Raw genomic sequence first — 14,729 nt, forward strand, 5'->3', positions numbered from 1 at the left:
ACAAGTTCTCATTTACAATTGCGACCTGGCCAAGATAAAGCAAAGCAGTTCGACACATACAACAACACAGAGTTACACATGGAGTAAAACAAACATACAGTCAATAATACAGTATAAACAAGTCTATATACAATGTGAGCAAATGAGGTGAGAAGGGAGGTAAAGGCAAAAAAGGCCATGGTGGCAAAGTAAATACAATATAGCAAGTAAAACACTGGAATGGTAGATTTGCAATGGAAGAATGTGCAAAGTAGAAATAAAAATAATGGGGTGCAAAGGAGCAAAATAAATAAATTAAATAAATAAATACAGTAGGGAAAGAGGTAGTTGTTTGGGCTAAATTATAGGTGGGCTATGTACAGGTGCAGTAATCTGTGAACTGCTCTGACAGTTGGTGCTTAAAGCTAGTGAAGGAGATAAGTGTTTCCAGTTTCAGATACTTTTTTATGTTCGTTCCAGTCATTGGCAGCAGAGAACTGGAAGGAGAGGCGGCCAAAGGAAGAATTGGTTTTGGGGGTGACCAGAGAGATATACCTGCTGGAGCGCGTGGTACAGGTGGGTGATGCTATGGTGACCAGCGAGCTGAGATAAGGGGGGACTTTACCTAGCAGGGTCTTGTAGATGACATGGAGCCAGTGGGTTTGGCGACGAGTATGAAGCGAGGGCCAGCCAATGAGAGCATACAGGTCGCAATGGTGGGTAGTATATGGGGCTTTGGTGACAAAATGGATGGCACTGTGATAGACTGCATCCAATTTGTTGAGTAGGGTATTGGAGGCTATTTTGTAAATGACATCGCCGAAGTCGAGGATTGGTAGGATGGTCAGTTTTACAAGGGTATGTTTGGCAGCATGAGTGAAGGATGCTTTGTTGCGAAATAGGAAGCCAATTCTAGATTTAACTTTGGATTGGAGATGTTTGATGTGGGTCTGGAAGGAGAGTTTACAGTCTAACCAGACACCTAGGTATTTGTAGTTGTCCACGTATTCTAAGTCAGAGCCGTCCAGAGCAGTGATGTTGGACAGGCGGGCAGGTGCAGGCAGCGATCGGTTGAAGAGCATGCATTTAGTTTTACTTGTATTTAAGAGCAATTGGAGGCTACGGAAGGAGAGTTGTATGGCATTGAAGTTTGCCTGGAGGGTTGTTAACACAGTGTCAAAAGAAGGGCCAGAAGTATACAGAATGGTGTCGTCTGCATAGAGGTGGATCAGAGACTCACCAGCAGCAAGAGCGACCTCATTGATGTATACAGAGAAAAGAGTCGGTTCAAGAATTGAACCCTGTGGCACCCCCATAGAGACTGCCAGAGGTCCGGACAACAGACAGACACACTGAACTCTATCAGAGAAGTAGTTGGTGAACCAGGCAAGGCAATCATTTGAGAAACCAAGGCTGTCGAGTCTGCCGATGAGGATGTGGGGATTGACAGAGTCAAAAGCCTTGGCCAGATTAATGAATACGGCTGCACAGTATTGTTTCTTATCGATGGCGGTTATGATATCGTTTAGGACCTTGAGCGTGGCTGAGGTGCACCCATGACCAGCTCTGAAACCAGATTGCATAGCAGAGAGGGTATGGTGAGATTTGAAATGGTCGGTAATCTGTTTGTTGACTTGGCTTTCGAAGACCTTAGAAAGGCAGGGCAGGATAGATATAGGTCTGTAGCATTTTGGGTCAAGAGTGTCCCCCCCTTTGAAGAGGGGGATGACCGCAGCTGCTTTCCAATCTATGGGAATCTCAGATGACACGAAAGAGAGGTTGAATAGGCTAGTAATAGGGGTGGCAACAATTTCGGCGGATAATTTTAGAAAGAAAGGGTCCAGATTGTCTAGCCCGGCTGATTTGTAAGGGTCCAGATTTTGCAGCTCTTTCAGAACATCAGCTGACTGGATTTGGGAGAAGGAGAAATGGGGAAGGCTTGGGCGGGTTGCTGTGGGGGGTGCAGTGCTGTTGCCCGGGGTAGGGGTAGCCAGGTGGAAAGCATGGCCAGCGTAGAAAAATGCTTATTGAAATTCTCAATTATAGTGGATTTATCAGTGGTGACAGTGTTTCCTATCTTCAGTGCTGTGGGCAACTGGGAGGAGGTGTTCTCATGGACTTTACAGTGTCCCATAACTTTTTTGAGTTAGTGTTGCAGGAAGCAAATTTCTGCTTGAAAAAGCTAGCCTTGGCTTTTCTAACTGCCTGTGTATATTGGTTTCTAGCTTCCCTGAAAAGCTGCATATCACGGGGGCTGTTCGATACTAATGCAGAATGTTTTTGTATTTTGTGTTGGTTAAGAGCAATCAGGTCTGGGAAGAACCGAGGGCAATATCTGTTAGTACATCTAATTGCAGAATGTTTTTGTTTTTGTGTTGGTTAAGAGCAGTCAGGTCTGGGAAGAACCGAGGGCTATATCTGTTAGTACATCTAATTGTTGTATAAGATGAATGAGTGAGTCTGATACTGTTTACACAATGTTACGATGTGATTTTGGACTGTTTAATGAAGGAAAACTCAAAAAGGAATTGGATTTGAACTAAATCAGAGGACCGCCCCTGAGCCCAGTTAGGGTCAGACCTCCTGGTACAGCCCTTTTCTGCCATTCCGAATAAAACCCCCACTCGGGTTTTTGATCAGCAGACCGAATTACGAGATGGCTAAAGGTTGCAGACCATGTTTTTCTCCATTAGGAGGACAAAGGTTGTAGACCATGTTTTTCTCCATCAGGAGGACAAAGGTTGTAGACCATTGCTGAATCTTTTAACCATACCACGTGGATAAACTCTTAGACTATCGATACCAACAGAATAAGAACAAGTCTTTGATATTAATTACTAGTCTGTAGCTAGGAATTCGGTATCATTGAACGTGAAGAACGACAACCACCAAAACATCCATTCTATAACGAATGTCACTCTGAACAATCCCCTCTAACCACAACCTAGAGAGAGAGAGAGAGAGACGGACAATTCTACAAAAGAAATGTACTTTTCACCAGCGATCAAGACGACACACTGAGCGTAAATATATATATTGATTACAATTGTTCCCGAATGAATGAGCGTTTATGTGTAAAGGATTATAATTTCAATTGTTATAATTATCACTTTGTAGTGACTTCTTAGTCGACCCCCACTTCCCCTTTTGTCTAACAAGCCGCCATGCCGGTTTAGCCCACTAGGGCACATTCTCATTTCATTTCATTTACCTTGTTTGTTTATGCATTTCTGTGAATTACTTAGTTAGTAATAAATAAATTATTTAAGACAATTGATGTATGGATGACTCATAGTGAAGACTGGGTTCGTGCAGATAACCAACAATTTACGACGTTTGGAATGAGACTAACGTGAGGTAAAGTAAATAATTAATTAGAAGACTAATTGATCAGATAAAATATCTGAAAAGTTATTTTAGGAAATGATAACTTTGTAATCTGAATATTTTTCCTTGGTTGACTTCCTTGACTTCCTAGTTAATTAGTTACGTGATTAATCAGTTGATCGCGTAATAACTCATTACAGAGAATCTTTGATAAAAAACTATCAGTCTTCAGTTAATGATAGTAAAGACACGATACAGCCTTGTCTATTGTAAACTCTAATAGCCTTGTCTATTGTAAACTCTAATAGCCTTGTCTATTGTAAACTCTAATAGCCTTGTCTATTGTAAACTCTAATAGCCTTGTCTATTGTAAACTCTAATAGCCTTGTCTATTGTAAACTCTAATAGCCTTGTCTATTGTAAACTCTAATAGTCTTGTCTATTGTAAACTCTAATAGCCTTGTCTATTGTAAACTCTAATAGCCTAGTCTATTGTAAACTCTAATAGCCTTGTCTATTGTAAACTCTAATAGCCTTGTCTATTGTAAACTCTAATAGCCTTGTCTATTGTAAACTCTAATAGCCTTGTCTATTGTAAACTCTAATAGCCTAGTCTATTGTAAACTCTAATAGCCTTGTCTATTGTAAACTCTAATAGCCTAGTCTATTGTAAACTCTAATAGCCTTGTCTATTGTAAACTCTAATAGCCTTGTCTATTGTAAACTCTAATAGCCTAGTCTATTGTAAACTCTAATAGCCTAGTCTATTGTAAACTCTAATAGCCTAGTCTATTGTAAACTCTAATAGCCTTGTCTATTGTAAACTCTAATAGCCTTGTCTATTGTAAACTCTAATAGCCTTGTCTATTGTAAACTCTAATAGCCTTGTCTATTGTAAACTCTAATAGCCTTGTCTATTGTAAACTCTAATAGCCTAGTCTATTGTAAACTCTAATAGCCTTGTCTATTGTAAACACTAATAGCCTTGTATATTGTAAACTCTAATAGCCTTGTCTATTGTAAACTCTAATAGCCTTGTTTATTGTAAACTCTAATAGCCTTGTCTATTGTAAACTCTAATAGCCTTGTCTATTGTAAACTCTAATAGCCTTATCTATTGTAAACTCTAATAGCCTAGTCTATTGTAAACTCTAATAGCCATGTCTATTGTAAACTCTAATAGCCTTGTCTATTGTAAACTCTAATAGCCTTGTCTATTGTAAACTCTAATAGCCTAGTCTATTGTAAACTCTAATAGCCTAGTCTATTGTAAACTCTAATAGCCTTGTCTATTGTAAACTCTAATAGCCTTGTCTATTGTAAACTCTAATAGCCTAGTCTATTGTAAACTCTAATAGCCTAGTCTATTGTAAACTCTAATAGCCTAGTCTATTGTAAACTCTCTGAAAGCAGAAGAATAGAAGAACAGAACAAACATTGCTGAGGCAACGTGTGCTTGTCTGGGAAGCTGACTGGGCTGAGGCAACGTGTGCTTGTCTGGGAAGCTGACTGGGCTGAGGCAACGTGTGCTTGTCTGGGAAGCTGACTGGGCTGAGGCAACGTGTGCTTGTCTGGGAAGCTGACTGGGCTGAGGCAACGTGTGCTTGTCTGGGAAGCTGACTGGGCTGAGGCAACGTGTGCTTGTCTGGGAAGCTGACTGGGCTGAGGCAACGTGTGCTTGTCTGGGAAGCTGACTGGGCTGAGGCAACGTGTGCTTGTCTGGGAAGCTGACTGGGCTGAGGCAACGTGTGCTTGTCTGGGAAGCTGACTGGGCTGAGGCAACGTGTGCTTGTCTGGGAAGCTGACTGGGCTGAGGCAACGTGTGCTTGTCTGGGAAGCTGACTGGGCTGAGGCAACGTGTGCTTGTCTGGGAAGCTGACTGGGCTGAGGCAACGTGTGCTTGTCTGGGAAGCTGACTGGGCTGAGGCAACGTGTGCTTGTCTGGGAAGCTGACTGGGCTGAGGCAACGTGTGCTTGTCTGGGAAGCTGACTGGGCTGAGGCAACGTGTGCTTGTCTGGGAAGCTGACTGGGCTGAGGCAACGTGTGCTTGTCTGGGAAGCTGACTGGGCTGAGGCAACGTGTGCTTGTCTGGGAAGCTGACTGGGCTGAGGCAACGTGTGCTTGTCTGGGAAGCTGACTGGGCTGAGGCAACGTGTGCTTGTCTGGGAAGCTGACTGGGCTGAGGCAACGTGTGCTTGTCTGGGAAGCTGACTGGGCTGAGGCAACGTGTGCTTGTCTGGGAAGCTGACTGGGCTGAGGCATAAAAAAATCCACCTAATGTGTTTAAGTGCTTCAGGCCGGTGGAGCTTCCCTTCTAATTAAATTGGTGCTTCCTGTAAAAGACTATTTAATTTCAGCAGCTCTCTCTCCTGCATAGTAACACAGTAAAGTAAGCAACAGGAAGCCACCAGTGAAGAGCGTAATCTCTCTAATAACACACACACACAAACGCACACAATTTATGGAGTCCAATTCAAAATCCTATTTCCCTTAACCCCAAAACCAACCCTAATCCTAACCCCTAACCCTAATTATAATCCTAACCCAAAGCCTAAAATAGCCTTTCATTGTGGGGACTGGCAAAATGTCCCCACTTGTCTGAATTTTCCTTGTTTTACTATCCTTGTGAGAACTTCTGATCCCCACAAGGATAGTAAAGCCACACACACACACACATACACACACACACACACACACATACACACACACACATAGACGTGCTATACTGAGAGGTGGCAGTCCTTCGGTTTTCAACTCACTCTCTAGATAAATCCAATCTCTTTTGCCTAATGAGGGAAACCTCTAATAATAGAGGGCAAGGGAGTCCTTGAGTTTCCTCTGAGAACATGTCAACACTGTCTGGTAGTTGGACTCTGCTGCTGGTCTGATTCTACTACTTGAGTTTCCTCTGAGAACATGTCAACACTGTCTGGTAGTTGGACTCTGCTGCTGCTGGTCTGATTCTACTACTTGAGTTTCCTCTGAGAACATGTCAACACTGTCTGGTAGTTGGACTCTGCTGCTGCTGGTCTGATTCTACTACTTGAGTTTCCTCTGAGAACATGTCAACACTGTCTGGTAGTTGGACTCTGCTGCTGGTCTGATTCTACTACTTGAGTTTCCTCTGAGAACATGTCAACACTGTCTGGTAGTTGGACTCTGCTGCTGGTCTGATTCTACTACTTGAGTTTCCTCTGAGAACATGTCAACACTGTCTGGTAGTTGGACTCTGCTGCTGCTGCTGGTCTGATTCTACTACTTGGGTTTCCTCTGAGAACATGTCAACACTGTCTGGTAGTTGGAAGTCTAATGTAAACTCTCTGAAAGCAGAAGAATAGAACTCATCAAGAATAGAACAAACATTGCTGAGTCTACGTGTGCTTGTCTGCTGCTGGTCTGACGTCTCATGCTACTACTTGTCTTTGTCTAGAGATCCATTTAAGGTCAACATGTACATTACCTTCTGTCAAATATACTGACAGTTTGTTAACATGCTGGAAACATAGAATGAGAGCGGACTCAAACGCGCGTCAGCCCAACTGGAACAAAAAACGGGAATCAGGTGCTCAAATGAGGGACTTGATAATCCCCAAAAGCTCCAGGAAACATACTCTGACTCTGCTGACGGTCATGACTATTCCACTTTTGGGAAGTCAGTAACCGTTATGATGTTTGGTACTGAATGATGAATAGTAGACTAGCATCCCTTGTCTTCTTCCTCTACAGTACCTGGAACAGTTGGCCACCTGGATGGTGGGGCCCGTGCAGTTGGAGCCTCCACACTGAGGGACTGGACTGTTACAAGAGCGTGAGCGACACGCGCAACTGGTGCTGGCTCCCTCCCTGTCGTCATGGTTACAGGGTTGCCATGGCGCCCAGGGGCTGAAGCCACCGTCCTGGGTCAGGTTCCTTACCTGTGAGCGGGCAGGAGTTCAGCATCAGAAGGGACCAATCAGAGATTGGGTCAGAATGGTGGCTAATGGGGAAAAGTGGTAGGACAAAGGGGAAGGGTAGGAGAGAGGGGAAAGTGGTAGGAGAGAGTGGAAGGTGGTAGGAGAGAGGGGAAGGTGGTAGGAGAGAGGGGAAGGTGGTAGGAGAGATTGGAAGGTGGTAGGAGAGAGGGGAAGGTGGTAGGAGAGAGGGGAAAGTGGTAGGACAAAGGGGAAGGTGGTAGAAGAGAGGGGAAGGTGGTAGGAGAGAGGGGAAAGTGGTAGGATAGAGGGGAAGGTGGTAGGAGAGAGGGGAAGGTGGTAGGAGAGAGGGGAAAGTGGTAGGATAGAGGGGAAGGTGGTAGGACAAAGGGGAAGGTGGTAGGAGAGAGGGGAAGGTGGTAGGAGAGAGGGGAAAGTGGTAGGATAGAGGGGAAGGTGGTAGGACAAAGGGGAAGGTGGTAGGAGAGAGGGGAAGGTGGTAGGAGAGAGGGGAAAGTGGTAGGATAGAGGGGAAGGTGGTAGGAGAGAGGGGAAGGTGGTAGGAGAGAGGGGAAGGTGGTAGGAGAGAGGGGAAGGTGTGTGGGGAAAGTAAATTAATGTGTGTGTGTGTGTGTGTGTGTGTGTGTGTGTGTGTGTGTGTGTGTGTGTGTGTGTGTGTGTGTGTGTGTGTGTGTGTGTGTGTGTGTTTGTTTTCCAACATTATCAGGACACACTAACATTTCACCTGAATGCTATTTTAAGCTTAAAGGTTAGATTCAGGCTTTTGGTGTTATGGTTAGGTTTAGGTTTAAGGGTTTGGTATAAGGTTAGGGTTAGGGGTTTTGGGGGTTAAGGTTGGTAGTAGGGTTAGGTTTAGGGGTTAGGGAAAATAGGATTTTTAATGGTCAAACATTTTTACACTCTAAAAAGTTCTGATATTTCATGAAAACAAAATGTGTGTGTATGTTACATATGAGGTGTGTGTGTTTTACATATGAGGTGTGCGTGTGTTACATATGATATGAGGTGTGTGTGTGTTACATATGATATGAGGTGTGTGTGTTTTACATATGAGGTGTGCGTGTGTTACATATGATATGAGGTGTGTGTGTGTTACATATGATATGAGGTGTGTGTCTGATACATTTGAGGTGTGTGTATGTTACATATGATATGAGGTGTGTGTGTGACCCTTACCGGGCACTCAGTGATATTCTGGCTCCACTGGCTCATGTTGGAACTGTCCTCGATGGTGGTGCAGCGCTTCTGCTTACGGTCCCAGCCACAGTAGGGGTCTCGGGCGTCCAGGCAGTGCCTGTAGGACCCCAGGGCACAAAGACAGCAGTCAGTGGAGAGGGACAGCACCTCACACCTCAACTCACTCAACAACATGTTAGCGTAAAGCTAGGAAAACAGCTCTCCCCCAATAGAACCCATACAGTATCAGACTAGTGCTAGTTGAGGTGTTGACACATCAACAAGGACTCTGACACATGCTCCACTGTAAGGCACCGTGCCATACAACATGCTTCACTGCAGCTAAGTGTTTGTATGCTCCAGAAAAAACACAAGCTAATTTCAGTAATTAAATCCAGGATTGTTAATGAAAAGAAGTTGTCAGAGACTCCGGGAAGGGAACCCCCTAGCTTAGGAATGCTGTTTGACAACGTGTTTGTGAAAAGGCACAGGTCAGGGCAGCCCATAGAAATAGAAATTGGTACAGGACTCTAGTGTTTACCAACTTATAGAAGTAGTAGAAGAAGAACGTGGACTACTTCAAAATGGAGATGGCTTCAATTGGTGCTGCCAGTGCTCTCACAGACGCCATAATGGGACAGATACAATGATGCGATGTCTATCAAAGTCAATGGGCAGCCTCTCTACCATAAGACTCTCTGACAGGCACAGGTGAGGACAGCCTTTTAACCGTAGGACCCTGTGTGACAGGCACAGGTCAGGGCAGCCTCTTTACCGTAGGACCCTGTCTGACAGGCACAGGTGAGGACAGCCTCTACCGTAGAACCCTGTCTGACAGGCACAGGTGAGGACAGCCTCTCTACCGTAGGACCCTGTCTGACAGGCACAGGTGAGGACAGCCTTTTAACCATAGGACCTTGTGTGACAGGCACAGGTCAGGGCAGCCTCTTTACCGTAGGACCCTGTGTGACAGGCACAGGTGAGGACAGCCTTTTAACCGTAGGACCCTGTCTGACAGGCACAGGTGAGGACAGCCTTTTAACCGTAGGACCCTGTGTGACAGGCACAGGTGAGGACAGCCTTTTAACCGTAGGACCCTGTGTGACAGGCACAGGTCAGGGCAGCCTCTTTACCGTAGGACCCTGTGTGACAGGCACAGGTGAGGACAGCCTTTTAACAGTAGGACCCTGTGTGACAGGCACATGTCAGGGCAGCCGCTCTACCGTAGGACCTTGTGTGACAGGCACAGGTGAGGACAGCCTTTTTACCGTAGGACCCTGTGTGACAGGCACAGGTTAGGGCAGCCTCTTTATGTAGGACTCTATGAGGGGTCCTTCTCTTCCTGGTTGTTTATGTGGCTCCATGAGGCCCAGATGGAGCAGAGAAAACAGGTCCTGTTGACCCAGAGCACTCAGTAGGCTGATGTACAGAGCAAGAGGCCAGTGTGTGTGTGTCTGCCTTGAATTATGGAGCGGAAGAGATAGTGTGTCAACATTGTGGAAGCGTTTCACGGTAAAGTCTAGTATGACTTTTCTTATGAACTATGTAGTGCTTATGAAGACTTTGTTTATTTGCTGTCTTTGTATCTCCTGTTCCCTTGTATCTGTGCAAGACAACGGGTCAGTCCCAAATACCACCCTATTCCCTATATATTACACTACTACCAATAGGCCCTCGTCAAAAGTAGTGCACTACATAGGGAATAGGGTGCCATTTGGGACTAAGCCATCTACAATCTGATGAATGGAATATAACTGCACTAACACCAGCCTATCTAGGACTTATTGGTATTCTGTATAGGGAGCGCGACCAACAAAACACTCCCCTGCAATAAACAGTTGACAGATCAGTTCCTGATAATCAGCAGTAATATCAGTTTAGCAGGCAGCGGGGGAGAGACTATCTAACAACCACTGTGTTGATCACCCTGCTGACGGGCTGGTGGCTACAGACTACAGTAAATAATGGTTGTCTAAGAGGGATGGGCAGGGATATGGTCATAGGGTGTGTGTGTGTGTGTGTGGGGCCCTGGGGCACTGGGATCTTAGCTTCAGAGACATGGGATACAGGGTGGTATGCCGATGGTTATTACACAGTTAATACACAGGATGATATGTAAAATATGTGGTAAAAGCTAGGGGTAGGACACATGCAATCACCATGACAACTACTTAATCTATTGTAGTAATGGGATGCCTTTCACATTAACATCCATCTATGTCCAGTCAGTTAGGGAGGTGGTCAGTTCACTATCTTTCCCACAACGACAACCCTCTCTCCCTCTCTATTTTTCTCTGACTGTATGTATTTCCTGTTCCCCTCCTCCCTCCTCCCCTCTGACAGATGAGAGTGATGGATCGCACAGAAAACCTCTGCTGGCACTGCAACACCATCCCAGACTGCCATTGTACTGGCTCCAGTCTGCAGCCGGAACCAGAGGAAATTAGTTTTTTCCCCACTAGCACCGGGAGAGGCAGAGGGCAGTGTTCACAAGGAGCTAGCAGGGGTTCATCCAACGGGAGAGGTCAAATGTAATTACAGGAAGCCTTCGCTGGATTGGTTACTTACAGATGTGGCCAAATGTTGACACATTGCACTTTACAAAAGGAGTGCAACTGAGTAGAATGAGCTGTTTTTTTATTTTCAAAACTTGTTCAATTGCTATTTTTACCCTGCAGGCACCTGCAACTTACCACAGGTGAGATAAATTACACAGTAAATTAGAATCTTTGCCTCCAACCAAGTTAATTAGAATTTTGAATAATTTAGTCTAGGCCAATCATTTTTTTTTCAATTTCAGTTAAAATCCCCCCCCCCCCCCCCAAAAAAAAAAAAAACGTATTTGAGAAGAAAAGGTGAGTCATGCATTGGTGCCAATATATCATGCAAGGGTGCCAATATATCATGCATTGGTGCCAATATATCATGCATTGGTGCCAATATATCATGCAAGGGTGCCAATATATCATGCATTGGTGCCAATATATCATGCATTGGTGCCAATATATCTGACTGCATCTGTACAGTATAAACAGGGGGTAATGACATGGCAGATTAAGTATGGTGTTATTCATGAGTGAATGACTGGCAAATGCTGTTCGGCTTATACTGAATGAATAAAAGCACCTGCTAAATGGCATATATTATAAATGAATGTACATATTAAATAATGATATGCTAATATGTATTAAACCCCATATATCAGTAGTCATAACACTGTGTATGTATGGTGAGGTGTCATGGCATTGGCTGTTAGAGGTGGACAGGATGTGGAACCTATGGAAGCTACAGGAGAGTAAGAAACCTTATATATCAGTAGTCATTATAGTCATAACACCACCATTCTTCATACTGTACAGTAAGGTGTGATATCATTATAGTGATAACACCACCATTCTTCATACTGTACAGTAAGGTGTGATATCATTATAGTCATAACACCACCATTCTTCATACTGTACAGTAAGGTGTGATATTATTATAGTCATAACACCACCATTCTTCATACTGTACAGTAAGGTGTGATATCATTATAGTCATAACACCACCATTCTTCATACTGTACAGTAAGGTGTGATATCATTATAGTGATAACACCACCATTCTTCATACTGTACAGAAAGGTGTGATATCATTATAGTCATAACACCACCATTCTTCATACTGTACAGTAAGGTGTGATATCATTATAGTGATAACACCACCATTCTTCATACTGTACAGAAAGGTGTGATATCATTATAGTGATAACACCACCATTCTTCATACTGTACAGTAAGGTGTGATATCATTATAGTGATAACACCACCATTCTTCATACTGTACAGTAAGGTGTGATAGATATCATTATAGTGATAACACCACCATTCTTCATACTGTACAGTAAGGTGTGATATCATTATAGTGATAACACCACCATTCTTCATACTGTACAGTAAGGTGTGATATCATTATAGTGATAACACCACCATTCTTCATACTGTACAGTAAGGTGTGATATCATTACAGTGATAACACCACCATTCTTCATACTGTACAGTAAGGTGTGATATCATTATAGTGATAACACCACCATTCTTCATACTGTACAGTAAGGTGTGATATCATTACAGTGATAACACCACCATTCTTCATACTGTACAGTAAGGTGTGATATCATTGGGTGTCTGAGGTCCTATGGAAGCTACGGAGGGCTGTGGGGTGTAGGAGACCTCATATATCAGTAGTCACAACAGTAATAATGCCACCATTCCTGCACTTGACTACTTCCTGTCTGGATCAGTCAGACTGGCTGGAGACTAGGCTAGGCTGGAGGACAGAACATTTGGCTTCTTTCCAATTAACTGTCACTAAGATGATTAGCTTCAGGTAGAATACTGATACAATATTATTGTTATCTTCTGGACTTTGCCCTCACCAGTAGATACATCCACTTTCCAGAACAAGAAGAGTACAGGAAGTAGTTTATAAACAAAGAAACTTCGTAAACATTGCAAAGGCAGGTTTGAGTGAACTGCAGCTGTATAAGTGGTGGGGCATTGAAGAGGGTGTGTGGGAGTGGTCTTCTTACCGTTCAGTTTTGTAGCTGGAGCATCTTTCCAGTGGGATCTTCAGCACCCTGTCGCTAAGCCCCACAAACAACGACCTATCGCTGTGGAGGATTTGAAGGCTCTTGATTGGCTCGCTTTCGCCCTCGGGGAGGAGCCTCATCTCTTCCAGGTAACACCCCCGCATGCTCTTATTGGTCGTGGAGAGGGCCTTCAGGATGGTGCCATATTCTTATTGGACAAACAGACAAAATGAGACATCTAGCTTCCGTCTCTCTCTCTCTCCCTCTCTCTCCCTCTCTCTCCCTCTCTCTCCCTCTCCCTCTCCCTCTCTCCCTCTCTCCCTCTCTCCCTCTCTCCCTCTCTCCCTCTCTCCCTCTCTCCCTCTCTCCCTCTCTCCCTCCCTCCCTCCCTCCCTGTTCACTCACCAGTGCCGATGTACATGACGTGGTAGAGGGTGTCTCGGCCCTGCACGATGTCCACCACCAGCTTGGAGAAGCGGATGTTGTCCTGGTACAGGAGGGGGTCGGTGGAGACGGGCTGCACCACGTCAGACATGAGGAAGAGACGTTGGGCGTCCTGCAGGCTGCGCTCCGTCTGGTTCTCCCCTGGACCTCGCTCCTCCAGGGTATCACACTGAGGGGGCAGACAGGGGGAAGGACACCTTTTTGATTTGTTTTTTTAACATAAAAGTCCATTTCCTAAATTATACTGATTTATTTTGCAATAAACCAGAGATCACAAGGTGGAGCCTAGGAGCTTGATGAAAGGCTCATTTGAGTCATTGACCAGTGGAATCAGGTGTGATGAAAGGCTCATTTGAGTCATTGACTAGTGGAATCAGGTGTGATGAAAGGCTCATTTGAGTCATTGACCAGTGGAATCAGGTGTGATGAAAGGCTCATTTGAGTCATCGACTAGTGGAATCAGGTGTGATGAAAGGCTCATTTGAGTCATTGACCAGTGGAATCAGGTGTGATGAAAGGCTCATTTGAGTCATTGACTAGTGGAATCAGGTGTGCTAGTTCAGACATATGTGAAACATCTTGGTCCCTGAGTAGAGGGCTGGGAAACAGTGAAAGAAGGAATCTAGTAGAAGACCAGACAGTAGACTTTGCATCGTCCCCTACCTGGAAGTTGGGGATGGGGTTGGGGGTGGAGAGCCAGCTTGTACGAGGGTTCTCCTGGTAACGGAACGGTCCGTTGAACGCCTGAGTGATGGCGCTGAGGTTGAAAGCACACACAGCCGACGCAGAGATGCTGTTCCTGTTAGGAAGAGAGGGACATAAAGACGTCAGGAAACCGTGACTCAGAGGCCATGGCAGTGAACCAATCGATACGTTTTTTAACGGTGAGCGAGCGTTGTGCCCTTTCCTTTTCAATGAGGATCAAATGTTTTGGTAGCACCTCGACTCGCGTTGGTTGAGCGCCGTCCACTTTTTTTCAATCCAATCCACCAAATGTATCTATAAAGCCTTTTGTACGGACATCAGCAGGAAAAATACAGCAGCCTATTTGAGACAGGAAACCACTGTTCATAAAGAACTGAATTGATGCGTAAGACCTACTTATGTTCTTAGTTCAAAAGAGAGCTTAATGACGTCTACAGTATACAGAGACATTTATCTATCAATTATAATAGTTATCACTACGAATATAAGGTATAATATGGCACATAATTGGATAATGACAGGATAATGATTTTTGATGATCTCCCAGTGCTGGCACAGACATGTCTTTCTTTCCTATAGACCTGTGCTCCCATCT

General features: G+C 44.5%; 1 protein-coding gene across 2 annotated transcripts in view; it reads right to left on the bottom strand.

Moving 5' to 3' along the window:
- LOC110527256 (semaphorin-5B) overlaps positions 1–14,729 on the bottom strand; it is a 97,594-nt gene that overhangs the window by 12,911 nt on the left and 69,954 nt on the right. For both annotated transcript variants that reach the window (XM_090239668.1, XM_090239669.1), the window contains exons 9-13: positions 14,093–14,228; positions 13,391–13,598; positions 12,986–13,193; positions 8,416–8,533; positions 7,037–7,221 (exon numbers count right to left, since the gene is read on the bottom strand). In XM_090239668.1, coding sequence (XP_090095794.1) covers positions 7,037–7,221; positions 8,416–8,533; positions 12,986–13,193; positions 13,391–13,598; positions 14,093–14,228 — 855 coding nt within the window. The remainder of the gene's footprint in view (positions 1–7,036; positions 7,222–8,415; positions 8,534–12,985; positions 13,194–13,390; positions 13,599–14,092; positions 14,229–14,729) is intronic.

Source organism: Oncorhynchus mykiss, chromosome 7, assembly GCF_057628025.1.
Source record: "Oncorhynchus mykiss isolate SJ-2025 chromosome 7, ASM5762802v1, whole genome shotgun sequence".
In the NCBI taxonomy this organism is placed as follows: Eukaryota; Metazoa; Chordata; class Actinopteri; order Salmoniformes; family Salmonidae; genus Oncorhynchus; species Oncorhynchus mykiss.